This window comes from Sphaerodactylus townsendi, linkage group LG08 (genome assembly GCF_021028975.2).
Source record: "Sphaerodactylus townsendi isolate TG3544 linkage group LG08, MPM_Stown_v2.3, whole genome shotgun sequence".
Lineage (NCBI taxonomy): Eukaryota > Metazoa > Chordata > Lepidosauria > Squamata > Sphaerodactylidae > Sphaerodactylus > Sphaerodactylus townsendi.
Window position 1 is genome coordinate 97,274,994 of NC_059432.1, and position 27,797 is coordinate 97,302,790.

The 27,797-nt window shown below is 48.3% G+C and overlaps 2 protein-coding genes across 6 annotated transcripts in view; one reads left to right on the plus strand and one right to left on the minus strand.

Annotated features, from left to right (window-relative positions):
• Positions 1-27,797, minus strand: part of PHC3 (polyhomeotic homolog 3) — a 76,111-nt gene that overhangs the window by 13,822 nt on the left and 34,492 nt on the right. For 3 of the 5 annotated variants that reach the window (XM_048506131.1, XM_048506130.1, XM_048506132.1), the window contains 3 exons: positions 11,360-11,600; positions 6,319-7,166; positions 3,187-3,337 (listed from right to left, as the gene is read on the minus strand). In XM_048506131.1, the coding sequence (XP_048362088.1) occupies positions 3,187-3,337; positions 6,319-7,166; positions 11,360-11,600 (1,240 nt within the window). Of the gene's footprint in view, positions 1-3,186; positions 3,338-4,540; positions 4,568-6,318; positions 7,167-11,359; positions 11,601-27,797 lie in introns of all 5 variants that reach the window. The other 2 variants (XM_048506128.1, XM_048506129.1) reach the window with 1 other exon arrangement.
• On the plus strand, positions 17,970-20,266 carry AKAP4 (A-kinase anchoring protein 4). The gene has a single exon (XM_048506134.1). It carries the CDS (start codon positions 18,080-18,082, stop codon positions 20,165-20,167), a length of 2,088 nt encoding a protein of 695 aa, XP_048362091.1. The 5' UTR covers positions 17,970-18,079; the 3' UTR covers positions 20,168-20,266.

Sequence of the window (27,797 nt, forward strand, 5' to 3'; positions counted from 1 at the left end):
GCCCCTGAATTTGGATGAAAGGCTAGCTTCTGCCTGCCAGTTATCTGTGACCAAGAAACAGCTTCTGGTCACTGAGAGCTCAAAGGTCTGGCGGCTAGCAGAAAGGCTGGCAGGCCTGTGTCTGACTGCATCACACATACTGGGGAAGAATAGGTCAGGGGAGAATAGGACTGGGTAATCAGAATACTGATCAGGGCCTTCCAAGTGATTAATGAAGGCACATTTAACCACAAAGGATTCTGCCGTGGAAGCATTCCTGCCAATAGAGGACAATGCCCACATGAGCATCTGTCGCTCAAAGAGTCTCTGTTTGGAATGATCTGGTTTGAAATGCTTTGACTTTCCTGCTGAAAGCCCAGCTCACTGAGATAACCATCAACAAACATAGCTCCTCCCCACCTAGATTCCTTTCCCTCCAATCTTTATTTGGAAATCGTACTTCCTTTCCATCTCGAATCCTGCGGCATACTAGAAAGCTCTCCTGGAAAGTGGGCCACATTTACAGAGACACATTATAGCAGTGGTGGCGAACCTTTGGCACTCCAGATGTTATGGACTACAATTCCCATCAGCCCCTGCCAGCATGGCCAATTGGCCATGCTGGCAGGGGCTGATGGGAAGTGAATCCATCCAGGTAATGCCAAAGGTTCCAAAGGTTCACCAAATTCTGCATTATAGAGATGCCTTCAGGTCTTCTCAAACATTCTCAAACACACTGTAACTTGCATTGACAGCGGGTGGCAGAACGTTTTTCACACAGGGATAAGTTTGTTCTGGCACCATTGTACTATTTAATTTGGAACTCATTCGATTACATCACAAAATGCACTAACTGTAATATTAATAATCAACCAAATGAATCCATGACCCAAGTTGGGAGCTGGAATGCAATGTAAGGTGTGGGGGTTAAAATGCAATGCAATGAGAATTGAGTTGCACTCACAACCGTGACATACGATCAACACAGTTGGCTAGAGATGCCTAGCTTGCAATTGTTTAGAATTTGGAAACTCAAGAGGTCTCTTGAACTCAGAGCAACTGAAAATTGTGTCTCCGTGTCCTGGTTCAAGCAACAAGGCAAAAGGCTGCACGCCTTTGCTAATCCAACCTCTGTGGTTCTATCTATTACATGTTTGTCCTACCTTTCTTTTAAAGATTTAAAGATTGCATGATCCCCTTCTCCTCTATTTTATCTTCATGACAACATTGGGATGTTAGTTAGGCTGAGACATAGTCGCTGACCTAGTGTGTCACATGGCAGACTGGGGATCTGAACTCAGGTCTTCCAAGTCTAGTTCAACATTTTTAACCATTACACTACCGTGACTCTTCTTGAATCTAGTAGTCTCTGCTCATCTGTGCTGTCTGGCATGGCCCAAAGAACGCCCTTCACTCCACTCTGTTTCCCCAAACGCGTCTGTCAACACTTGCAAAAATTTCCAATTTGTCCCTCTATAACCTACAAGAAAGAGATCCGCGTGGCGTAGTGGTTAAGTGCCTGTACTGCCACTCACACGTTCAGGAGTTCGAGCCACCTGTGGGTCAGGTATCCTGGCCAGCTGGCTCATGGTCAACTCGGCCATCCATCCATTTCTTGGTCAGTAAATGAGTACCTAGCACATAGCTAGGGGGTGAAGAATAGCCGAGGAAAGCAATGGCAAACTACCCCACAAAAACGGCTTGCCTATGAAATCACTGCTTGCAGTGGTACCCAGGGTCGAACACAACTGAAGGGGGAATTTTACCTTTACCTAACCTACAAGACTCTCAAATCTTGAGTCCTGCCAGGCTGCTGTTGCTCTGCCCCATGGCATTTGCTCACTGTGTAAGGCCACCCACCACCAACTGTGCTGAAATTCAGAAGCACACACAGAGAAAATGGAACACCCCTGACAACTTGCTTCGGCCTCGATCCAGAATTTAAAATTGCTTCCCATCAAGGTCTGCTGATTAGACTGTCTCTTTTTCTTCAGTTGCATGTGGTCTCATGTGGCGGTACCCTGTTGGATGGAAGAGACTGTCCTTGCTTCTGTACGACTAAGCCTGGGCTGACCAAGTGGGCACGTGAAAACAAACAACAACCCAGCATCTTGGATAAGCTTCTCTTCCTTTGTCTTGTGGCATGATCCTCAGGCCTTAATATCTCACAGAGAAAGAGTCTCGGAGATGGTTCAGAACGAAAGGTGAATCACGATTTGGCAATTGCATGAAAAAGAAGGCTCCCTCCTCTGCCTCTCCACATGTGACTCAAAAATTAAACACCCCCCATGATGACTGTGATCACAGTTTGTGATTCTGTCGGAAGCAAACAAAGACTTGCCATGGAAATGGAAGTGTTTCATTTTGAAGTCGCGCAAGAGGGCACGAGGGAGGGAACGTGTGCGCGCGAAGAGCCTTCAGAGCAGTGGTTCTCAACCTTCCAAATGCCGTGACCCTTTAATACAGTTCCTCATGTTGTGGTGATATCCAGCCATAAAATTATTTGTGTCTCGGTTCCTAAGACCATCGGAAATATGTATTTTCCAATGGTCTTAGGCGACCCCTGTGAAAGGGTCGTTCGACCCCCAAAGGGGCCACGACCCACAGGTTGAGAACTGCTGCTTAGTTAGGACTGAACTGGATGTGACAGCATCCACAGTTCCAGTCTGTGGACGCTGCCATCTTAAAAGGATCTAACAGGCCCATATGGGTCTAATCCTGGTTTGGTCCACAACATGGTGGGAGGAGAGGCTCTTATCCCCCACCTCATGTATTTTCAAGTGCTGAAATGGCAGCACCCCTCTCCCTGCAGCTGTCTGGCCCTTGAAAAGGCACAAGAGGAGAGCAGAGCATCTCCACCCACTATGCTGCGGGCCCAACTGGCCCCCTGTGGCATGTTTACATCACCTTAAAATGGGGGTAGCATCCACGGGCCTGACTCACAGATGCTATCATGTCTAGTTTGGTCCTCATTCACAGAACAACAAACCGTGGATTGATGGATACCATAGAGCAGGAGTCTGCAACCTGCAGCTCCCCATATGTTCATGAACTACAATTCCCATCAGCCCCTGCCAGCATGGTTAATTGGCCATGCTGGCAGGGGTTGATGGGAATTTTAGTTCATGAACATATGGAGAGCTGCAGGTTGCAGACTCCTGCCATAGAGGAACGCCCTGGCCACCAAAAGCTGCTCTAAGTAAATACCTGAAAAAGGCTCCTCATACGCAAGTTCGTCTCTGTTATGTAAGGTGATAGCTGGTGGCGACAAGGTGGGTGGGGTCGGGGTCCTCGCCATGTGGATGCACTCAGATTCCTCTGGCATCTCTTCCTCACACATGTCCTCCACTTGATAAATCTGCATGGAACAAATCAGGACAGTTAGAAACAAATCCTCCAAATCTTGTCGAAGGCTTTCACAGCTGGATTTAACTAGTTGGGTTGGCTTTCTGGGCTGCGTGGTTGTGGTCTGGTAGATCTGGTCTGGAAGATCTAACATTCCTAACAGATGCAGGCGAAACGTTAGGAACAAGATCTACCAGACCATGGACACAGTCCAGAAAACCCACCACAAACTTCAAATATTGTTGGGGTGGGGTTTTTGGTAGATGTCCTCCTTTTCCATTTCTGGAAGGAAAGGCAGGATAACTTTTTTTTAAAAAAACCCACGTTTTTAATGAACATCTGCAAATTTACTTTAAATTAATTAAAAATTCACTGATCATTATCTACTGCATTTTTAAAAGGATACAATGGCTCGGTTCAGACAGAATATTAAATCATGATTTATGTTAACTATGGTTAATTTGTGAAACCAAGATTTTGCTCAATCGCTCAAATCCCGGTTTGCAGGTTTTATTTTATTTTCTCTGTAGCCTGGGAAAATATCACCTGAGAATAAGACAGGATTAAACCAGGATTAAGCTAGGATGTCTGCATTCAGATATCATGTGAAACCACAGTTAAAACTGACTGTGGTCAACAAATCAATAATTGACTCTGGCTTCTGATCCTAGTTGAATAGACCATAACTAATCATAGGCCTGCATTCCATCACAATAACCGTGCTTTAATTAAACTATAACTTTGAGCAGCGCCTGAACCAAGACAATGTGCTGTGGTCTGAAACATCAAAATATAACTCACAAGAGGGGAAAAGAGGAAAAAATAAATGCAACCAATCACCACTGCAGACTTCTCCAAGCAAACAACAGATTGGATCGATGCTGTGTCCATCCAATGAGATTATTGCATACAATATGGCTTAGTGGGCGAGCATTTCGGCAGCAAACCCTGGAACAATTTCATTGACTAAACTGTGGTAGAGCGTAACTACATCCAAACAGCTGGAGAGGGATTCAAGCCCAATCGCAGAAACCAAAGCTGCAAAACTCACACGTGTCTTTAATCAATTAAATCAAGCCTTTTCTGGGACAGTGACAGCAGATCACATTGAACTATGGACGGACAGGCACACAATTTGCAATGCCCCACGTATAACGTGTCAGCCACAAAGACAATCTGATTAACATCATAACATACGTAAAATTGCGCTACTAACCCTAAAAGACTTCAGAAGGGGTCTGCACTGGAGGAAAGAGGAAGAAAAAGAACGTTGGTGTAAATAAACGGGCTATAATTAATTGGTCTGCCCACCAAATGGAGGACAAAGCATTTTAACACAGATCATTCCTTCGTAATGGAAAGAAAACCCCCCGCAGAAAACATTAGTGCTATTTATTAGTTTAATATCAAAAGAAGCTCTGGAATAGAATGCATTTTAGCCCACTGGGTGTAGCTATGCGGAACCTAGCCCTGACCTGGACTGCCTAGGCTCCCCCAATCTTGTCAAATCTTAGAAGCTAAGATCTTGTCAGAAGCTTAGAAGCTACTAACCAGGCCCGCCCTAGTTAGTATGGATGGGAGACCACCAAGGAATACCAGAGTTACCACCCAGAGGTAGGTAATGGCAAACCCTTGCCTTGAAAACCCTACGGAATCACCGTGAGTCAGCTATGGCTTCACGGCAATTTCCACCACCACGAGGTGGATCCGAATGCACCCAAGTTGTGAAACTGTTATAAATGTTTTGTAGAAATACAGATTTGTGTTCAACCCTTATTGGAACCTGTGCTTCTAAATAAACAAGTGACATCTTACCCCCCCAAAAAACCCGGAACCTTCCTTCTGCTTGCAAGTCTTATGAGAATTTGTCTGTGTGCAAATTAATAAATATAACGAATGACATCTGACAAAAAAAGGATTCAACTGTCATGCCCCCACAGAGCCTTTGGTTATTTCCCCCTTAAGATTTAGTTTCCCCACAGTCTGTATGGTTTTGCTTATTGTTAAGTCTTCCTTGGGAGGGTATTTTAGTTAGTCCCTGCCCCTTTAAGACTTTTCCCAGTAGGTAATTTCCTCTCCTTACCCAGCATCCCCTATTTTTAGTTAGTCAGTCAGTCTCAAAGAGGTGCTAAGGGAAGCTGAGGTCCCTTAATATTTGTGATGTTCATGTGTCCATATGGTGGTCCAAAGAGGAGTCCATATGTCCATATGATGGTCTAAGAGAGCAAGCTAAGTTTTTCAGCAGCTAAAGCAAAGACCAAGACCAACAGAGCCAGGAGGGAGCAAAAGACAGAGATCCATCTGAAAGCAGCCAGAAAAGGACACAGTCTGCAGCTCCTATCATCCTGAAGACAAGCAAGTACTCCCATTAGTTAGAGCCAGGGAGGAGTTGGAGTCTTATTTTTCTCTATTAATAAAGCCATTATTAGAACTGTTAAGACTGGCTTGTGCCGTGACCTTTCTGTCCCAGCTGAGAACAGGGCACCTCCAACAGAGTCACTTCGGGGGACAGAACATCAACCTTCCTCTTATCTTTGAACCAGAGGTGGGATCCAGCAGGTTCTCACAGGTTCCCGAGAGTAGGTTACTAATTATTTGTGTGTGCCGAGAGGGGGTTACTAATTGGTGATTTTGCCACGTGATTTTTGCCTTAGTTACGCCCCTCCTCTCAGCAGTAGCGCACCGAACTTGAAGCAGTCTAGCAGGAGGTGCACCGGCGTGCGTGGCAGCCTGCGCCTGCGTGCATTTGTTTCCCGTCCATGCTGATTCCGGCGCATGCCCGAGCTGTGTCCTTAAGCCTACAGACCCGCCCTTAGGGAAATGCCCTGCCCCCTGAATCCCCGGCCACATCCCTGCAACCTGTCATGCCTCAGCCCAGTTTCCCCCTTTGGCGCTACACCACAGTTTGAATCCCACCACTATGGGAACCTGTTACTAAAATTTTTGGATCCCACCACTGTTTTGAACCCAGAAAGAAAGCTACCAAAGTCTTACCACTGGGGGCTCCACAGGTACTGCTGGTTGTACTTGAAGGTTTACTGCAACTGTCTGGGGAGGAGGAAGAGTCTGAAATGGCAGCTGGACCAAAGCTTCAGCGGCAGGCAGCTCCTCCTCAGAAACCAACGTATTCTGCACCAACACCTGACCCTGGGACAAAATTTCGGGTTGTAAAGACGGAAGAGGGAGATGCTGATTATGGGTTGGAGAGGTTGGCAGCCGCGGGGAAGCTGCAACTGGGATTGGTGTGGGCTGCAAGACCGGATACTGTTGGCGTGACGTCGGAGATGTCACCTGGTGGCTTGTAGACACCGCTGCAGGCTGGTCTGATGCTCCCATGTGTATTGCTGGGGAAGATGGGAGTTGGGGTGGAAGATGGACGGGCTGCGACGCCGGTTCTGTCGAATGGTCCCGGGCGTGTGCTGGGTTCTGCTCCGACTGAAGTGCTGTCGATGCGAGATGATGCGAATGCGACTGAATAAGAGCTTGGGGGTGGATAATTATTGTTGGTGACTGGCTGGGCGAATGAGGAGGCGGAGGGGACACCACCACCGACTGCTGCGAGGACTGGGACGGAGGCGGAGAGAGTGTAGGGGGAGGGATCTGGATAGATGCACAATGTGGCGATGGGGTACTGCAGGGAGGCGGAGGGAGCGCGTGGCCGTGGAGCGGGATGCAATGTGGCGATGGAGGTGATTCCTGGCTGGAAGGAAGCTGGAGTGTGATTGGTTGAACTTGCTGCTGTTGGAAGATGAGCTGATGGTGAGAAATCTTTGAAGGTGGGGAGTGTACGGGGGACTGCTGATGCTTCAGTAGAGAATGAGGTTGAGCTGGAGGGTAGGACGCTGCACAGACAGAAGGGGAAGAAAAGACAGATTAGCAGTCACTTCTTTCCGAGCGTTGCACTTCCACAGAAAATGTGATCTATGGCTGGCGTCTTCAGAGGCATGTCATACCGGTAGTAAGATGTGTTTCCCTCCAGGAGAAAACATGCCTCTGAAGATGCCAGCCACAGATGCAGGCGAGACGTTAGGAGCAAAAACTACCAGACCACGGCCACAACAGCCAGTTGATTCCAGCCAGGAGGGCCTTCAGCAAAATATGCCTTGTATTCAGTCATGGGATTCAAACAATTTAACAACCAGTTCCGGTGGTGGGAATTCAAATAACGTAACAATTGATTGTTTACAAGCCCCATTTTAACAACCGGTTCTGCCGAAGTGGTGCAAACCTGCTGAATCCTGCCACTGATTGTATTCCAATTAATAGGAAGAACTCTGGGCTGGCCTGTATTGACAAAACCAGACCTCTTCTTTATAAACAGTTACCTCTGGGAGATATGGCATTTTCATTCATTCATTCATTCATTCATTCATTCATTCAAATTTATATCCAGCCCTATCCCAGCAGGGCTCAGGGCAGGTCACGACAGATCGATAATTCATTAAAATATTTAAAAATAGAACCATACAAAAATTTAAAAAACAACCATGTTATACATGCCCAATAAGACTATACAATATTGAGTTATTACAGAAAACAGATGGCGGAACATAATCCCTTCCAGATCATCCTGTTTCTTTCCCCCACCCCTCCCCAAGACCCAAAGAAGATGACTATATTCTGGCTTGGTGGGAAAGGCCTGGTGAAACAGCCAGGTCTTGCAGGCCCTGTTGTTTTTACCATTTGTATAATCAGTCCTTCAAAACTCCAGCTGGTGGATGGGGATATTTTAGACTTGATGGGGCTGTAGCATGAGTGCAACTGCAATGCACATGTATGTTATCATTTGCACACACATGTGCACATGTGTTATTTACTGCTTCTGTGGACATACCTTTCTTTCTGTAGCCAGTGAATAATCACAGCCATGCCTATCCTGTTTCGCTAATTATGTCTGCTCTCGCAGGGCTCTGATCTCCCCTGGCAGCTTCTTCCACCAGGCTGGAGTCAGGGCCGAAAAAGCCCTGGCTTTTGTTGAAGCCAGCCAGATAACTCTCGGGCTGGGGATCGACAAGAGGTTCCCCTCTGATGAGCTGAGTGGCTTTGGGGGCAATATGGGGTGATGGGGATATGTGGGCCCACTACCGCTCAAGGCCTCAAAGGTCGATACCAATACTTTGAAAATGATCCAGAACTCGACCGGCAGCCAGCACAGTTCTTTCAACATCGCTGTTACCTGATCGTGGCTGCCCGCCCCGGTAAGCGGCCTGGCGGCTGCATTCTAAACAAGTTTCAGTTTCCGGATCAAAGACAAAGGTAGGCCAGCACAGAGCGAGTTACAGTCATTTATTCTCGAAGTGGCCGTTGTGGTGACAAGTCCTTAAAACAATAGACACCTGGACGATTAAAAATAAACGCCAAAGCTTTCTAACGGGGCAACGTACGTGCAGCGCTGTGAGAACCGAAACTCTGCAATTTTTCTAAATTAAGAAAAGATTTGCATATTCTTTTTTTTAAAAAAAACAACACTATTCCACTTCTACTAGTGAGAGGTATGCAGCTGTGCAGGGTACTGAAGCTTCAACCTGAGCACTGAAAACGATGCCCATAATCCCATGAGACTTTTACCAGCCATTATCCAAAGACATTCAGAGCAGTAAGAACGGGAAGCTCACTTTGAAACAAGGGAAACAGTGGAACCTGAGATGGACAATGAACCAAATTGTCAAAGGCTCTCACGGCCGGATTCAACTGGTTGTAATGAGTTTTCTGTGTGTGGCTGTGGTCTGGTGGATCTTGTTCCTACCATTTCACCTGCATCTGTGGCTGGCATCTTCACAGGTGTATCACAGAGGGAAGTCTGTTACACACTGTGTCCAGACTTCTCTGTGATACACAGACTTCCCTCCATGATACACCTCTGAAGATGCCAGCCACAGATGCAGGCGAAATGTTAGGAACAAGATCCACCAGACCATGGCCACACAGCCCGGAAAACCCACCAGAACCAAAGGAACCAAATTCTTCACCTCACAGCAAATTCCATTCTTACATGGAACCACAGAACACCTCAGCCCTGGCTATCTCCCTTACCTCGATTCTCTCCATAGGAATTGAAATTGCTTTGTTAAACTACAGAATGATACATTTGTGAGTTATGTTATGTGTCCATTAGAAAAAAGAAAGCAGGACGGGAGCTTGGGGGAAAAAAAATTCAATGAAGGTTCTTTCCCAACGTGTGGAATACTCATTTTGACCCCTGTTTGGACAGAAACAGCCCAGCATTTAAATGGAATATTTTTATCCCCTAAAACCAAAAACAGCAAATATTGGAATAATATCTGAAAGTCTCTATAATGGGGTCTTCCATACTGGATATTATCATTGGCAGGCACATATATTCCCGGCTGCTACTGCGAGCCCCTCCATTTCTTCGGCCCAAGGCTCAAACCCCTTTTGCTTGTTATTCTGCTGGAGTGCCGGATGTAGTTGACCTAAGCATAACCCAACTCACAGTGTTGTCCTCAGGATGAAACAGAGGAGAGGAGAATGATGCAAGTTGCTTTGGGTCCTTATTGTGGAAAAAGGTGGGGTATAAACAAACAAACAAATAGGAGGAGGAGGAGGAGGAGTTTGGATTTATATCCAACCTTTCTCTCCTGTAAGGAGACTCAAGGTGGCTTACAAGCTCCTTTCCCTTCCTCTCCCTACAACAGACACCTTGTGAAGCAGGTGGGGCTGAGAGAGTTCCCAAGAACTGTGACTGGCCCAAGGTCACCCAGCAGGAATGTAGGAGTGTGGAAACACATCTGGTTCACCAGATAAGCCTCTGCCACTCAGGTGGAGGAGTGGGGAATGAAACCCGGTTCTCCAGATTAGAATCCACCTGCACTTCACCACTACACCACGCAGGCTAGTGAGGGGCAGATAGAAGGTAGGTTGGTGGATGGGAAGGAAAGAAGTAGGCATGGAAACATGAATTTATGGGGGCTGCAAAGAAGATGGGAAAAGGAAAGGGTGTTTGGGAGTGGGACAGAAGGGAAGCTGAGGTGACCCCTCCCCCACAGCTCTTATGCAACTGGGCTTGGCCCAACTGCCAGCCTCACACAACTGAGCTATAGTTGTCCTGGATGGATGCTGCTGAGGGAGGGAAAGCTGAAGACAGGAGGTCAGATAAAGGCAGGCTGGCTCATGGGTGGGAAGGAAGCAGGAAAAGTTGAGAGAGAAAAGAGGAAACAGTGGGAGAGGGGGAATGAGATGCCCCCTGCAAGTCTTTGTGGGACCTCCACATGTATATCCTCATTCAGGTATGCTGGACTAACTAGAACAAGGTCTGCAACCTGCGGCTCTCCAGATGTTCATGGACTACAAATCCCATCAGCCCCTGCCAGCATGGCCAATTGGCCATGCTGAACTCCTATTAGGAAACCAGTTTGGGTCCTATGCAGTGGAAACTGAATTACTTGATTGACTTTTGTAGGCTTGGAAGAGAAGATGGAATTCACTTAGTGATAAAATGAGTCACACCCACCCATTGCCTGTGTTATCTTTCAAAACTGCAAGTTCTCCAATTGGCCATGCTGGCAGGGGCTGATGGGAATTGTAGTCCGCGGACATCTGGAGAGCCACAGGTTGCAGACTCCTGAACTAGAAGCATACCAAATTGCAGCAGCTGTGCAAATACAACTTTGATAAGAACGATGCAATGATGCTCTGCAACTTGACAGCAGTGACATTGGAAAAAAATTATGAGCATTTAAGATCCCTTGATGGAAAAATGGGCAGGCTGCTTAGATAACAAGAACCATGCATGCGTCAAGCCAATGACTCTTCTCCCAAAGCAAAAAAGACAGGAAATTCCACATCAGTACAAGCAACCAGTAGCTATGACCCTGCCACAGAAGTGTCAAATAGTAATGCTGACAGCCAAAGTCCTAGGGAAAAGTGTAAAGTTAGTAATACAACTTTGATTTCCCCATCCCAGATAAACAAGCAGCTTCATGTATTGTCCACCAACAGAAATGTACGCAAGACAATGATTTAAACAAATCAAGCACATTTTCACTGAACAGCCTTTTAAAGTCTGACCTCCTACCTGGTGCTATGAGCTGGTGAATACTTGATGTTCGCGTCACAGCCGGGCTTCGAGGCTCTGCGGTCGGGCTGTCTCCTTTTCTTTTGCTTTCCAGAGGATCCGACTGGCTGGCTTTGGTGCTGGTGATAGGTTTATTAGGACACATCGCTAATGCTTGGGCTTGACTGCTGCTTTTTGGGGAGCCGTTCTGCGAACTAGTCAACACACCCAACTTCTGGCTACGCAGGGTTAAATTCTGAACCTAAAGACGACAACAGAAATTTTTTTCAAAGATCTAAAATGATATCTAATATTCACAACTACTACTTAATATAACCCAGTGGTTCTCAACCTGTGGGTCGGGACCGCTTTGGGGGGTCGAAAAACCCTTTCACAGGGGTCGCCTAAGACTCTCTGCATCAGTGTTCTCCATCTGTAAAATGGATAAATGTTAGGGTTGGGGGTCACCACAACATGAGGAACTGTATTAAAGGGTCGTGGCATTAGGAAGGCTGAGAACCACTGATATAACCGGTGGGATGCTGAGGTTGAACAGCCAGATCCGGGCTCTGACTGACATCTAACCAAAAAGCCTACTGGGTAAAATGGAGCTAGTTGTGATTCTTTAGCCTCATCTACCTGATAAGGCTGTTGTAAGCATAATGTGGAGAACAGAATAATCAACCACATGTGCAGCTCAGCGGTTTTTGATGAAGGGCAAGATGAAAAAGTAATAAACAAACACCACATTCTGGTACCAAGATCAGAATAGCTCACATATCACAAAATAGTTGTTTGAAATACCAGGATATTATTTCAGCGAAGAGCTCAGCTTTGCTGTATCCAACACTAGTAGTTGGCAGAAAGTCCGGAGAGAAAGCACACAGAGCTTCTAATACTGAACAGCTACAAACACTGTCACAACTTGGAGACCTTACAATACATGGAAGAAGAAGAAGTGGCTTACAATCACCACCCCTTCCTCTCCACACAACAGGCAGGCACCTCGTGAGGCAGGTGGGGGTAAATTCTGAGAGAACTGTGACTACTCTGAAGTCAACCAGCAGGCTTCATGTGGGGGAGTGGGGAACGAAAATCAGTTCTCCAGATTAGAGTCTGCTGTTCTTAACCACTTCACCACACTGGCTCTCAAGAAGGTCAAGATAGAGAAAATAAGTTCTCTCAAGCCCACTTGAGTCCATCTGTGTCATGACTGCTGATACAGGGCTGCTCCCCACTTTGTCCAAAGAGGAGTCCCTTGGAACTCCTGTCTGTGACCTGAGATTTCTCACCTGCAAGGTTGCCTTCCTGGATGCAATATGCTCAACAAGGAGATCCTCTAAATTGTACACTTGGAATGTATTCCCTCCTTATTTGCAGTTCTACAGGCTTCAACCAGTCCTCCGCTTTGGATACCCTCTTTCTATCAAAGGTTGTTTGTGAACATAAGAAAAAGCCTGCTGGATCAGACTTTTTCTTATGTTCTTATGTTCACAAACAACCTCCGGGTTCTACCTGAATCAGGACCTGGTCTGTCTCACTCACTTTTCTAAGCCAATCTCTAATGGAGAGAGCGCCTTGCATTGCCTGCATGACAACTCTGTCTGGGCAGAACTGACCCTTTCAGAAAACACCTGGGTCTCTTCCTGTGGTACTCAGGCCCAAAGGAGCGACAATACTTCTCTTCTCAGCCGCACAGTCACCGGTTTGCAACTATTATTAAACTCTGCAATAAGCTCCCAATAAGCCTCTTCCGGAGGCAATCAGAGGTCATTACTTGTGAACATTTGCTATACAATCAACCAATGGTTCCTTCTCACTGAGCTCTGCAGGCCTTTCACGAGGCATTATGCCTTAGACATGAAAGCCAAACCAGATGTATCCGATACTATCTTTTCATAACTGCACTGTTCCCGTCTCCAGGTAGGTTAGCATACTAGTCTTATCCTGTGTGATGTACAAAGACAATGAAGAACAGGAAGATCTACCAGACCACGGCCACATAGCCCGGAAAACCCACAACAACTGGTTGAATCTGGCCGTGAAAGCCTTTGACAATACGAAGAACAGGCAATTTACATATAGAGTGTTGTGCAGGCGACATGTCAGGAGAAAATGCTACTGGAACATAGCCATGCAACCCGGAAATCCCACGACACTCCAGTGATTCCGGCCATGAAAGCCTTCAACAAATTTACATAGACCTGATGCCTTCTTACCTGCAACAGGTGCTTTTCAGTTTCTTAGGTGCTATCTTTTTGGGAACTGGAGGATAGAACTCCTCCCCCTTGCGCTGAGACTGTGCCTCTGAGGGAAATATTTGGTGTGTGCCTAAAAAACTAGCTGTAGAAGTTCCCAAATCAAAGCTCTGCTGATGTGTGTGATGCACAGTCAGAGACTACAAAGAAGCCCCCCAAAATGGGGCCCTCTGCTGGCAGAAAAACAATCCAAAAAATCAATCCAAAAAATTAAAAAATCAATCCAAAAATTAAAAAAAAAAACCTGAGGAAGAAGTAGAGTATGAAACATTTGTTTGGCTCCAGCAAGACGAAACAGGGCAAATATCCTTTAGAAAGGTCAGAGATGGGGAAACAGAAAAGGATGAATACTGGTGTAATCCAAAGTAGAATCACACTTTTAAATCCACTTAAGTCAAGGAGCTTAGAAAGATGCAACTCCATTTAAGACTGCACTGATAGTGCTGGAGCATGGAAGTTCCTTGGAAGCTCAGGTTCGGAGCAGGTTTGCGTATACCTTTTGTGCCCCCTGCCCCGTGTTATTCCCCTCTCTGTGTAATTCCTAGATATTTCCGTGTTGTTCCTAGATCCTGACCGCCAAGATTCAGTGTAATTTATTCTGAAAAATAAGTCAGGCGGCACTGCAAATTGACAAGTGGATACCAAGCAGCCCAGTTCATACACATACCGCTCTTCGGCACGGATGAAGCACTGTGCATTTAAAAAAAATAATAAAAACTGGAACTGTGAAGACACCCGGAAGGGAAAAAAACCCCAATCTTGATCTCTTAAACCCCCAAAACAATAGCTAAGACACAAGGCTGCTCTATTTATTTATTTAATTTGTACCCCATTTTTCTCCCTAAAACGACTTACATCTGTCTCCCGTCCTCCATTTTACCCTGCGAAGGCAGGCTAGGCTGATAGGGAGTGGCTTGAGCTTCAGGCAAACCTCCATGGCAGAGTGGGAATTTTAACTTGGGTCTCCCCGATCCTTGTCTGACACTCTGACCACTACACCACGCTAGCTCTGCGAGTGTTGTCATCAGTGACGCTCAGCTATGTATTACTTTGGACAAATCACCATTCTTTCCCAGCCTGGTGTCTCAATGTGGTGGTGGTCAACTAGCAGTGGAGAGGGAGGAGAACAAACTGACACCACATCCAAATAAAATGAGGATGGCGCTGGCGGGAAGAGCCATTCGTCCAAATGCACAGCTCCTCTGGGGTGCAGCTTTTGCTGAAGAACCCTGTCAGGAACCTGGAAGTCTTGCTGGAATCTGATCTCCTGTTGCTTCATTTAAGTTAGGGAGGAGGAGGAGGAGGAAGAGTTGGGGCTGACAATCTCCTTGCCCTTCCCCCCTCACAACAAACACCCTGTGAGGTGGGTGGGTCTGAGAGAGCTCCAAAAAGCTGTGACTAGCCCAAGGTCACCCAACTGGCGTGTGTGGGAGTGCACAGGCTCATATGAATTCCCCAGATAAGCCTCCACAGCTCAAGCAGCAGAGCAGGAAATCAAACCCGGTTCCTCCAGATTGGAATGCACCTGCTCTTATCCACTCCCTATTGGGAAGAGCACTCCCTATTTGCACTTCTCTGAAGGCCCCCTGATCAGGGTTGCCAGTCTCCAGGCACCACCTGGAGATCTCCTGGGATTATAACTAATATCTAGGCAGCAAAGATCGCTTCACGAGGAAGGTGGACTCGATGGCATTATGCCCCACTGAAGTCCCTCCCCTCCCCAAACCCCGCCCAGCTCAGGCTCCACTTCCAAAATCTTCAGATATTTCCTGACCTGGAGCTGGTCACACCACCCCGCTCCATGCATCAGTACCCCCAGGGCTAGGTTACCGTAACATACTCTACATGGGGCTGCCCTTGACAACAATCCAGAAACTACAGCTGGTGAGAAACGCAGTAGGCTGTTTATAATTGAGGGCTGGCCAACAGGACAGTATCACTTCCACTCTGAGGTCTCTCGACAGGCTGCACTGAGTTTCCAGGCTCAATTCAAATGGCCAGTGCTGACCTTTAAAGCCCTTAATCACCCGAGGCTGGAATAACTGAAAGGCCATCTCTCCCAGCACATTCTCATATGGCGGCTTCCTTCTTCTCAGCAAGGTCTACCATCAGCACCTCCTGTATCTAAGGCACATCCTGCAATTGCCCAAATTGGACTGCCTCCTGTCTGGAGAACGGCTTCCTTGAAGAGGTCATGGAAGCTCCTACCTGCCTTGCTTTCCAGCGAGACCATAAGAATTAATATGGAGAGCTTTCAGAGGCATCTGAAGCCTAACCCAAGGGGGGAATCATTTTAACCTCTGTTTTTCTCCAACTGTTTTCATATTGCCTTCGGTCCTGATGTGCTCAGGAGAAAGGTGAGTATATAGATTAATAGGATGATCTGCCCTCTCAGTGTGGTGTAGTGGATAGGAGCAGGTGGATTCTAATCTGGAGAACCAGGTTTGATTCCCCACTCCTCCACCTGAGTGGTGGAGGCTTATCTGGTGAACCAAATGTGTTTCTACATTCCTACGTTCCTGCTGGGTGACCTTGAGCTAGTCACAGTTCTTTGGAACTCTCTCAATCCCACCAACCTCACAAGGTGTCTGCTGTGGGGAGAGGAAGGGAAAGGAGCTTGTAAGCCACCTTGAGTCTCCTTACAGGAGAGAAAGGTGGAGTATAAATCCAAACTCCTCCTTCTCCTCCTCCTCCTTCTCCAGAACCACCAGAGTAGCACAACAAAAGAAGCCTCAAAGGTATATAACCTCATTCACCAAAGATCCTAAGATACCACTTTCTTCCCTGCAGCTCATTGTATTCTCTAATACGACGCAAGAGGTCAAGAGGAGATGGCTAGGGATACACAGGCAGAAGCTGCTCCACAACTACAGAATTCTATAGTACTGGGAAACAAGCAAAATCCAAAGGCAACATAATTCTGCTGAGGCTTCCTGCACCTGTATGTGTGTATATGTTAAGTCACTAAAAGGTCAGGGCAGGCCTTGTTTTTGTGCTGGTTATCCCTGGCCCGAAAAATACCCGGCTGGCCTTGACCAGGGCCAGGGCTGATTCTGTCCTACCCCCTACCTGGTGGAATATGCTCCCGAGTGAGATCAAGGCCCCGCGGGACTTGAGTTGTTTCCACAGGGCCTGCGAGACGGAGCTATTCCGCCGGGCCTTTTCTGGAGGCCAGCCAGGTTATCATCTACTTTTACTGGCCTCCCGGGGACTATTTGGGGTTTTTAAGGCACCATCCTGGTTGTTAAGATGTTTTATACTATTTCAGCTGTTTTATAGCGTTTTAGGATTTTTTAAATTGCTGCTTTAATGAAGTATTGCTTTTGTCGTATTGCCACCCTGAGCCCTTCGGGGACGAGCGGGGTAGAAATTCAACAAATAAATAAATGTGGCTTTGACCCATGCAGGTTCCATGATCCCCAGCATAGCCTTTTTGGGGAAGGGGTTAAAGGAAACCCCTTCTTCCTTTTCTCCGGCCCAAATGTTGGTTGGACCCAATTCACGATGTTTTGAGATGTTTTAGTTTCTACGTCATTCAGAGAGCAAGCAGGCTGCAGAAGGAAGGAGGAGGCAGGGAGATTTCATCGACTGACTGCTAGCAGGTTCGTGGGGTGCAGGGTCCTTTCCGATGTATTTTGGCTTTTAATGATTAACGATAAAAGAGAAAGAAAAAGGAAGCTATAAAGCAGTGGATCTCAACCTGTGGGTCAGGACCCCTTTGGGGGTCGAACGACCCTTTCACAGGGGTCGCCTAAGACTCTCTGCATCAGTGTTCTCCATCTGTAAAATGGATAAATGTTCGGGTTGGGGGTCACCACAACATGAGGAACCGTATTAAAGGGTCGCGGCATTAGGAAGGTTGAGAACCACTGCTATAAAGGGATACAAAGACAATATGGAATAGGAGAGAAGACGATAGTCATAGAAAAGAAGCACCAGATAAAAATAGCAAATTCAAATGTTTGGGGAGGGCCAGATTAAGATTTCTTTGAGAGGTCCTCAGAAAAGACCAAAGGGTTTTGAAAGACCTCTCCTGCCAGACGTTCAAAATCTGGAAAATGCTGCATTTCACACAAGCGCAATTAACAATATTCATTTGTGGCAAAACAAAGTTTATCGTCGGTCAATGTTTCCTCTACAATGTTCTGAACATGATGGATATTTCGGAACCAAAACAAAAAACTGCTAAATCTTTTCATCTTCTGGGTGTATTTTTGTATGAGATTCAGTGATGGGAAACAGAAAGTAACAAAGTCATGTTAAACATGGTTAAGCATCACTGGCTGGTGGATGATACTGATGCTTTGTGATGTCACTGCCGTCATGGGAACCATGTGTGCACACAAAAGAAAATGCCACCTGCCAGTACAAGAGCATGGAAAGCTGAGAGAGGAGGCAACATCTTGAGTGGGGCAGGGTCAGCAAAAACTGAAACAAGAACGCTCCGCATCCGGGGGTACAATTCTGGTTTCGGACGAATAGTATGGAACAAGAGATTGACTGGTTACACAGTCAAGCCGGCCTTTGCAAAGTAGACCTCTACAGTGCCCAAAGTCAGAAGGATCAGGATCGTAAAGTGATCTGCTTTGTTGACGTCTCCAGCCTTAACACAAGCCAAGACCAGAACAGCAAGAGACCGAAGGTTGCTCCCCCTTCCCCTGACCTTGACCTGCGTAATCTCGAAGAGAAGGAAGTCATTGTAATAAAGGATAACGAGAAAAACAACCACTCCAACACCGAAGGAGCCGTTTGCCTTTTCAAGCAAGGCTCCTCTGAAGAACTGAACGTTGTGAGCTGGCTCAGCAACGACCTTCAGAAATACGCGCTTGGGTTCCAGCATGCACTAACCCCCTCCAGGCCTCATAAATCCGCTCAAGATTTTTCTGCAACCGACAGGATGTCCCAGGGTAGCGACTCGTCGTTTAGAGGCTCCAGTAGTCAAAGAGGAGATGACCTTTCCTATTATGTTAACAAGCTGTGTTCCTTGGTGGTTCAAATGGCACATAAAGAAATGAAGGATAAACTCGAAAGCAGCGGGAGGTGCATCCGCCAGTCGATTAATTCCCACGGTTCTGGAAGCAAGCTTACATCCGGTGAGGAATACGGTAAGCCATCCCCCAAGATGTCTCATGACGACGCCCAAAAGGCTTCGCTCTTTTATGGAGAGATGTCCAATCAGGCTAACCAGAATGGCTACAGACAGGGGCAAGACAGGCAGGTGTGTCAAAGGAAACCGTCGGGACAGGCAGACGATGCTTCCGTAAGCAAAGGGCTGATGGTGTACGCAAACCAGGTGGCTTCGGATATGATGTTCTCATTTATGAAGACCATGAAGGTCCAGAAAGGCAAGCATCCTCCCCCAGCTTGCGTCGTCTTAAAGAAAGTACTCCTGAAACATACCAGAGATGTCATATCTGATTTAATTGACTCCACCATGAAAAACCTTCACAACGTCACAGGGGTACTCATGACAGACTCAGACTTCGTTAACACGGTGAAGAAGAACCTGTTCAACGCAGGAACACAGAAGTCGACTGAAATTCTGGAAGCAATGGTGAAGCGCCTGTTTAAAGCGTTGGCCGGGGACGACAAGCAAAAATCTCAAAGCCTTGCATTTGCAGCACTGAAGGCAGGTTGCCAATCAGCCTCAAGATCTCAGGGGCTCCAGTTTGCGTCGCTGAAAGGTGAAATGCACGGCGGCCCAGGGAGGGACAGGGGGAATGGACAAATGAGACCTCATCAAAGTGGAAGCAAAGGCTCAGACAAGCACTGCTCAATGGATGTGTATGCTAAGGACCTTATTGTAACAGCGTTAATGTTGATTCAGCAACACCTTCTAGAAAAAAACAAGGACCAAGGTGTCCGTGAGACCAACACCACATCATTTGGCTACGTTCATGACAAGTCTGGCGGTTCCAAATATGGCCAAAAACATGGCGGGGGAAGGCAAGACGCTCAGCTTGAATCCCAAAAAGGGGATATATCAAGTATTCTCTTGTCAATCATCCAGAAAGTACTGAGGGAAGCTGGATTCAGTTCAGACGAAGGGTCCCCCGATAGGGGCTATAAGCAGCCTCCCTTTACTGACAACAGACAGCAACGGTCCTTTTCAAAATCAAACGGGAGCCCGGAGATGCATGACAACATGGAACAAATAAACAAACAGTTTATTGATCAGCTGGTAGAATCTGTGATGAAGCTGTGCATGCTGATGGCCAATGGCAGCGACTTCGACGGAAGAGGCCACGGAAGACAGCTGGGTTCAGCAGGTTCTGAAGTGATTGTGAACAACCAGAATTCCAACAACAGTTCACACAACAGGGAGCTGCAAGCTGTGCTCCAATGGCTGGTTGCTTCACAATTCAATGTGCCAAACCTGACATTCATGAACGAGCAAGATGGTGACTTGGCCAAGCTTCCACAGCTGGCTGACAAAGCAGCCAAGAAAGGCTACAGCGTGGGAGACATTGTTCAGGAGATAATGAAGTACTACGAGAAACAGCAAACGGATGCCATGTCAGGACAGATGCCTCGGTGTGGACTGGTCGATTACTTGCTTGCTAACCTGTAAGAACCAACTCTTCCCTCTCATGTTACTTAGTGCCCAGCTCAAGCGCCCAAACCACTTCTTAACGGCGCAGGAGATACCACCGCTAGAGCCCACTGCAAGCAACAACACGCTGACTTGAACTGGTCGACTGCCGTGGGTAGCTGGGCAAGCTCATTAATAAAAAAGGAATAAAAAAAAGTGAGAGGGGAGACAGAGTGTTTTATTGGTCACTTCAACCAAGCTTTGCAAATAATCTGGTTCCTAACTATACCATTACATAGACAGGGGTGTCCAGCTCTGGCGCTTCAGCTGTTCGTGGACTGAAATTCCCAATGCCTGTGGCCAATGGCCATGCCAGCAGGGGCTAATGGGAATTGTAGTCCATGAGCCTCTGTATTTGCTTGTTTGTTTGTTCATTACATTTAATACACCGCCCACCCCCAAAGGGCTCTGGGTGGTGTACAACCAAGCAACATATTTATTTTTTTTATTTATTATTTAAATTTATAGACCGCCCAATCCCCAAGGGGCTCTGGGCGGTGCACAACATCATCTATGTAAAATATATAACAAGGGTCACAATAGTGACCATATGTACTAAAATTTGTTAAAACCATTAAAACCATGTGAACAGCGGTCAAAAACAGTAACAATAAAAATAACCATTAAAGTCCAGTTAAAACCATAAAACAATATCCAACCCTAAATCCATAGAACAGGATGACATAACAACAACAAACAGTAACTCACCCAGGGCAATTAGGGAACCTTTAACACTCAAAGAGCCATTTGGACCCGTTTTCCACTGGAAAAGAAAACACTTGGAGCCACAAATAATTTTTGACATTTAAAATAAAGATAACACTGTATATATTGGGTTTTTTTACCTTTTACTCCACTCATTCTGAGAAGCGCATGGATGCGTCCGCCCTGCTGCCTGCAGGATGGGACCAGCAGCAGCCTCACCATGCTTCCCGGGAAAAAAACTTCGCCCCGCTCAAACGGGGCGGGCGAGAGGGGAAGCCCACGGTGCGGCCCACCTGGCCGCGGGCAATTGGTGCCCCCACCCTGCTGCCTGCAGGGTGGGCAAGGATGAAGCCGGTGGCTCAGCCTCGCCAGCCGCCGGGAAAGCAACCGCCCTGCTCAAACGGGGCGGGCAAGAGGGGAAGCCCGCGGCGCGGCCCAGCCGGCCGCGGGCAATTGGTGCGCCTGCCCTGCTGCCTGCAGGGAGGGCAAGGATGGGGCCGGCGGCTCGGCTCGTGGAGCCGCAGTGCAAGGGCAGAAGAGCCGCATGCGGCTCTCGAGCCGCAGGTTTCCTACCCCTGAGCTAGATAGAATATCAGATAAAGTGTGAAATACAGAGTGTGAAGCGCCAGAGTTGGACACCTCTGATACGGACAATCTTAAGCAATCCCAAATACTGCACTGGGGGGGAAAAAGCGTAGGCACAAGCACCCAAGATTTCTGGCATCCTAATAGACTGATAAGAAAATTGCGAGGGGGTGGGGGGGAAGCAGAGAAAGACTGGGAAGAGAAAGCATATTTTCACAACAGCCCTTATATTTAGCCACAATGGTTAGGAAAGTAATAGTTGCTACAACTTTCCAGCTGGAAAGTTGTTAAATTTTGATTTCCATGGGCGTCACGTTCCATCTCCATGGGCGTCACGTTCCATCTCCATCTGGCTACAGATGGAAAGAAGCATTCTGAAGTCACTATGAGAATTCCTTAGATCCAGGAAATAAAATGCTAGGCTAACGCATAAGACTTCTCTGTTTCTTCTTAAAAGATCCTCTCCGTGGGATACTCCCAGTGTGCTTCCTTTGCTACTGTTCATAGCTTTCACAGGGCAGGAGAATTCAACTAGTAAACTGTTAGGCTGCCTGCTCACCATGACATTTACAGAAGACTCTCTCCGCTTCTCCTTACGCTGATGCACCCAGGTGACTTCCAATCAGAAAGAACATAATAAGCTCCCTACTGCTAAAGTGTCACCTGTGAGTACCACGTGTCACCAACATGTCACCTGTGAGTACCACGGCGCTTGCTTCCACCTGTTCTGGTGTCTGCCAAGTGTATTTAGAAACTGAGTTTCTTTTGCCCAGGTAGGGCTCATGTCCAGCAAGGCTTCTCATTGGCTGTGCAGATTTTTTTTTTTTAAACATTGCTTTGGTAGCCACCGCCACCACAGCACAAGGATCTACACTATTACTGAAGTTAAGTTGCGGCAATCGTTTTGTGGCTGGCTTTACCTCCTGTGGCAGCCATTTTATGGCAGCCATTTTGTTGTGGCCACTGTGCCATGTCAGAATTCCAAATGGGCCTGTGGGTTCAAAATGTTGGGAACCCCTGAATTAGACCATTCCCATGTTTTTTCTTGCCCTTACAGAGTCGTGCATCAAAATCATAACATATTTTTCCAAATTTGATGCCAAGAGGCCCGGGGGGGGGGGGGGGATGAATGAGAGGTCCTAACTGTGAGTTCATGGGATACAGTTTACTTCCATGAAACATTTGGATAGACCTACATTCCAGGTGCCTTTGGTGAGACTTTGTTTCTCATGCTTCCCCGGGAAAATTGTGTCTTCCTACAGGGTTAAAGCTAAATTGCGGATCACAAAGGGTATTAAATAGCACTTCTAGGACAGCCATTTTGAGTGCTCTCTGAGACGTGCATAACTTTCATTCTTGCATGACGAAAACCAAAAATCCATTAGCTGCACTGGCTGGAAGTTTCAGTATTTATCTTACATGAACCAGACTGGACCCAATCTGTTAGTATATCACAACGCACCGTGGAAAATAAATTTCACTAGCACATTAACTTGGAGACAGGAAGAAGATGGAAACCGCTATAAACTTTTCACAATACAGCTTGCTAATGAGCGTGCCTTTAAATCTGAATTTTTTTTTTTTTCAGGTATGAACATACTGCCATATACCCATTCCTTGTCCTTTAGGATGAGAGGTAAATACAACTAGCAAACCCTTCCTATTTTCTATCCTCCTTCCTTCCATGCTGACATCCACTGGAGCTACTGCCTTATTTTGTGACAAAAATCACAGTTTTAATAGGGAAATTATTTTTCTGGGTCTGACGTCTGTGCATAAGACACGCTCAGAATCAGTGGCTGACAGTGGTTTGTAGAGCTGACAGAGTACGATCCATTGACACCAAGCACCATTTCAGCTCAGTGCCTCTGACTAGGCTAGCCTTCAACCATGGAAGAGCACACCCTAAATAATTCTTTACTCACTCCTATAACCTCCCCGGTTCTTTAGCGCATCTCACAGTAAAGTACACCAAGCAGGTTAAGACAGACTACAAAAATTGTACAAGAGCTTTGAAAAACCGGAGTCAGCCTTGATATGGACACATACGCAAGCAAGGCGAGTGTCCTTCTATGCAAAACTGCCTACTTCCGTAGGGCAACAACTGAATAGCTTTCAGCACTGCTGTGAATGCAGAGACGTTCATGCTTGCAACAGGATGACCACCCAGCCGCCTGCTGTGACCGCCATTTTTCCTGTGAGACCAGAGTTTTCAAAATCAGTAGTAGCAAATATAGCAATACAGCAATAACCCAATTTTTAAAATTAGGGGAAAGCCCTGTGGGGGCTCAGGAAGGGAATGGGGAAGGAAATGACAGCCACGGGAGGTGACTCAAAGCAAATGTTACCAATGTGGGCCAGGCCTGCCTACCTTTTTGGGTGCACAGAGGATGTAAGCACAATTTGATTGGCATCTTTCCAAAACAGAATGTTGTCACATCAGGTCTGAGAAAGACATGCGAAACGGGTAAGTCTGGCTAGAGGACAATTAAGGGATGGTGTAGTAATGCACTGCTGACCCAGCAGCACCGTGGTAGAACGTTGGGACGCCAACGGACCTACGGCCTTCTGGTCGCACCGCACCCCCACTCCTCATCCCCCTATGAGTCACGGGTCATGAACTGTCTGGCTCAGTCACCGGGCGCAGGGACAATGGTCTTGCCCCCAGGTGAGGATTAGGCTCAGACGCTTACGCTCCTCTCCGCACGTAGCCAGGTGAGATCATGCATCACATGATGATCTCCCGACCTCCCGCCTCCCGCTCTCCCGGAACTCCCCCCGGTCCTCCCTCCTACACGCCCCCGATAGAATAACAATAAAAGGTGCCAGGAACCAGCATGCGGGAGACTCGCTAGGAACACGGACCTCCGGGCTCCCGCTGCTGGCGATCTCCACCAGATGTTATCTCCGCGTCTCGTCTCGTTCTTACGCTGACCACGTGGGTCGACTACAAGCTGGTGCCGAAACCCGGGAATCCTCGAACCTCCACCCTGCTCACCGTCGCCTGGGAAAGGGCCGCGATACCGAAGTCCGCTGGATCGGCGCATCCAGGGACCACCGTTTCGGTATCGCCTGTCCTCTGGATCGGCGCATCCAGAGACACGCGTCCTAGGACACTCTCTCGTCCGACGGAACACCGGTGAGTATGGGAGCTTGCAAAAGCAGGGCTTATGACAAGCACGTTGACGAACTGAAAGCGTTAGCGAAATGCGGCAGGGTCCCCGTAAAGAGAAGGGAGCTGCGCAAATTGGTGAGGAGATTGAAGCTCAGTGTCCATGGTACCCAGAGGGGGGGACATTGAATCTTAAGGACTGGGAAAACATCGGGCGCACTCTTCGCACAGAGCCTCGCGTGCCGATGTCACTGCTACTGACGTGGAGACAATGTTATGTCGCCATCAGCCTGCAGACCTATGGCTCCCTTGCTGTAGGCCGCCCTCCTTTCGATCTTTCACCTTCAATTTCACCCCGGAATTTTCTCTATCCACTAAATTGGACGCCTGTCCTCCTTCTGCCCCCCTTGCTCCTTCACCCATTTCAAACTCTCCCGCGGCTCAGCCGCCCCCTCCCCTTGCTCCGCCTTCATTTTCCGAAGCCACTGCACCTCCGTCAGCGCCACGTAATGGCGCGGGTTCAAAACTCTCGCAGAACGTATTAGCCACGATCTGCAGAAGAAAGAAACCCTGACGGAAGACGATGCCGATATTCTTGCATTATGCCCCGTCCATTTCACAGATACCGAGGGGGAGGGTGGCGTCATTCGGCGGGTTGTCGAGTACCGCCCTTTAAACTATAACATCCTCACTGAGCTCCGCAAAGCGATGCGAGACGTAGGATCACTAGCCCCTACGTGAGAGGCATGCTGGAGGCAATCGCGAGGAATCACCTAATGGTTCCGGACGACTGGAAAACCACCTTTCGCATGCTCCTGAGCCCTGCACAATTTGTGATCTGGGAAAGCGAGTTCCGCCAGCAATGCATCAGCAGGGGAGCCGCCTCCGGCGGCGCCTACACAGCCGCTCAGCTTTACGGTTTCGATGCTTTCGCCAACCCCAACGATCAGATTGTCCTGCCTGAGGCCACCCTACGGTCGCCTCTGAGTGCGCCTATAAGGCATTTGTCAAAGTCCCCAACGCCGGCCAGCCAACCCAGAGTTTCTCCACCATCCGGCAAAAACCCCAAGAGCCCTATGCCGAGTTTGTGAACAGGCTCCAGGAAGCGCTCAAGAGGCAGGTAGATAGCGAAGAGGCCCAAAACGAGCTCCTCAGCGCCTCGCAAAAGAGAACGCCTCACGGAGTGCCGCAGGGCAATCACGGGCCTGGGCAAAAATCCTGAACTGGCCGACATGCTTAAGGCTTGCCAGGACATCGGATCCTCCAGCCCACCAAGCTAGCCTTCCTACGCCCGCTGGCTCTCTCCACCGGCGGGGAGCGGCCTCCGGGGATGACTGCTTTAACTGCTGGCAGATCAGGACACTTGCTCCGAGTGGCAGGCAGCTGGCAGCCCAGTGGGGGGGGCCCTACAACCCCGGTCGGAGGAGGATCCTCCCCCAGGAGGGAGAAGGTGGCCACCTAAAACCCGGTGCCCACGATGCCCAGGCAGAGCTTCCACTGGAGAAACGACTGCCCGTCCAGGAAACTCCCGCCCGGGCGTCTCCCCAGCCCAGGACCAAGGAGGAGAATACCTAGAGCAGACGGGCCAAACACCAAGGCCCCCTGCCAAAACCACCCCCCTCGGTGACATCTCGCTCACATGCACCCAGCCCATCTCCTTTAGAGTTCCCCCCGCGAGGTGCTTGTCGCCCCAACCCAGTATGGCAGGCCCATCCCTACCGGGACTATTGGGCTAGATGCTGCAAAAGCCTCTGCAGCTAGACAGGGACTGTTCGCTGTAGTCCCCGGAGTGATCGACTCCGCGCGCAAAGGACCCCATCCATCTCCAGAGTCTGGACAAACATCCCACAGGAGTTGCCTGCCGGAGCCAGCTGCGCTCAGTTGAGGATTCTCTCTTGCCCCATGCGCTGCCCGCTGCGGTAATAAAGGCTGCAAGCCCCAGCAGCCAACATGGCGCAGCCTTCACACCACCGTCTGGCAGCGGTGGAGACGCGTATCGGGGAGCTTACGCCCGCCTGGAGCTCGCCATAGAAGGATCAGCATGTTCAGGGGCCTGGTGGACACCGCAGGCATGATGTTACCGTCCTCAGAGCAGCCGCGTTGTACGACCAGTGGCCGACCCGAGGCTTGCCCGCGCATCTGGGGAGTGGGGGGGAGACAAACCGCGAGGCGGAGCATCCGTAGCTTCGTGGTCAGCAAGCAGCCCGGGACTCGAGCGGCAGCTGCAGTCCATACATCGTCTTGGAGCATCCATGTCCAGTCTCTGGGGAAGGGACCTCATAGAGTGGAGTCAAAACGACTTTGGTCTGGGATGGATAAAGCCGTCACAGATCATTGATCCCAATCCGGCGTCACCTGCTGTTTCCCTCTCACCTCCTCCTCTCCTTCTGTTTTAGGCGACCAGTAGAGGCGGGAGGGCCAATTAACTGACTGGCCCTCCCTGGATTAAAATCTAGGCCCGTCCTGATACCGCAGCACGCGTGGGACAGGCCCCCAGTTTAAAAAGGGGCTGCCACCGGTATGCCCTAATACCCAAACCCGTTTGGGTTATGAAAACACTTGGCATACAACAGCTTTATCAGTATACGTTAAAGGCCAGGCTTGCTTTAAGCCGCCCCTTAAGGAGCGGTCTGCGGCGGGTGACAGTTCCCCAAAATAAGTCGATCTGGAATTTTAGCACCATCCGGCTGCATAGATTGTATTAGCCACCAAGGTCACGGTAGGGTACAAACCCCTTGCGAAGAAACCCCCCCCCCTTTTTGTTTGTGCAATGCGAGAATCTGCCTCTAATCGCCTGATTGCATCAATGTTTTCAGGATGCACCCATCCCAAAGGCGCTTCCAAAGCCCTTTCCACTGCAGCATTGCGCACGATTAAGCATGCATACCCACAATCCCCCCAGGACCCGCCTGTTTCCCTCCCCCCTCGAGGCTCGGACCCACTCGCCTTGACGCACCCTGATGGCACTGAAGCCCGAATTCCCACCAGGGTGCAGCCTACCCTCCTGCCACCCTCCCTGTCAAAACAGATTAAAGAAGTAGGAGTAAATTTGGGAGGATTGCATTAAAAGCAACCTTCACAGACTGCAAAACCGAAGCCTTCTTATATTAAAACCTCTAAACCCCAACTCAGAGCTTAAAAAACCCGATCCCGATCTCTCCGCTTCATCGGCTTTCTAGAACTTTGAGCCTGCGTAGGACCGGCCAT

Excerpts from the sequence above, each read along its gene's own strand:
- AKAP4 (XM_048506134.1), top strand. The coding sequence starts at position 18,080 with ATGGAACAAGAGATTGACTGGTTACACAGTCAAGCCGGCCTTTGCAAA.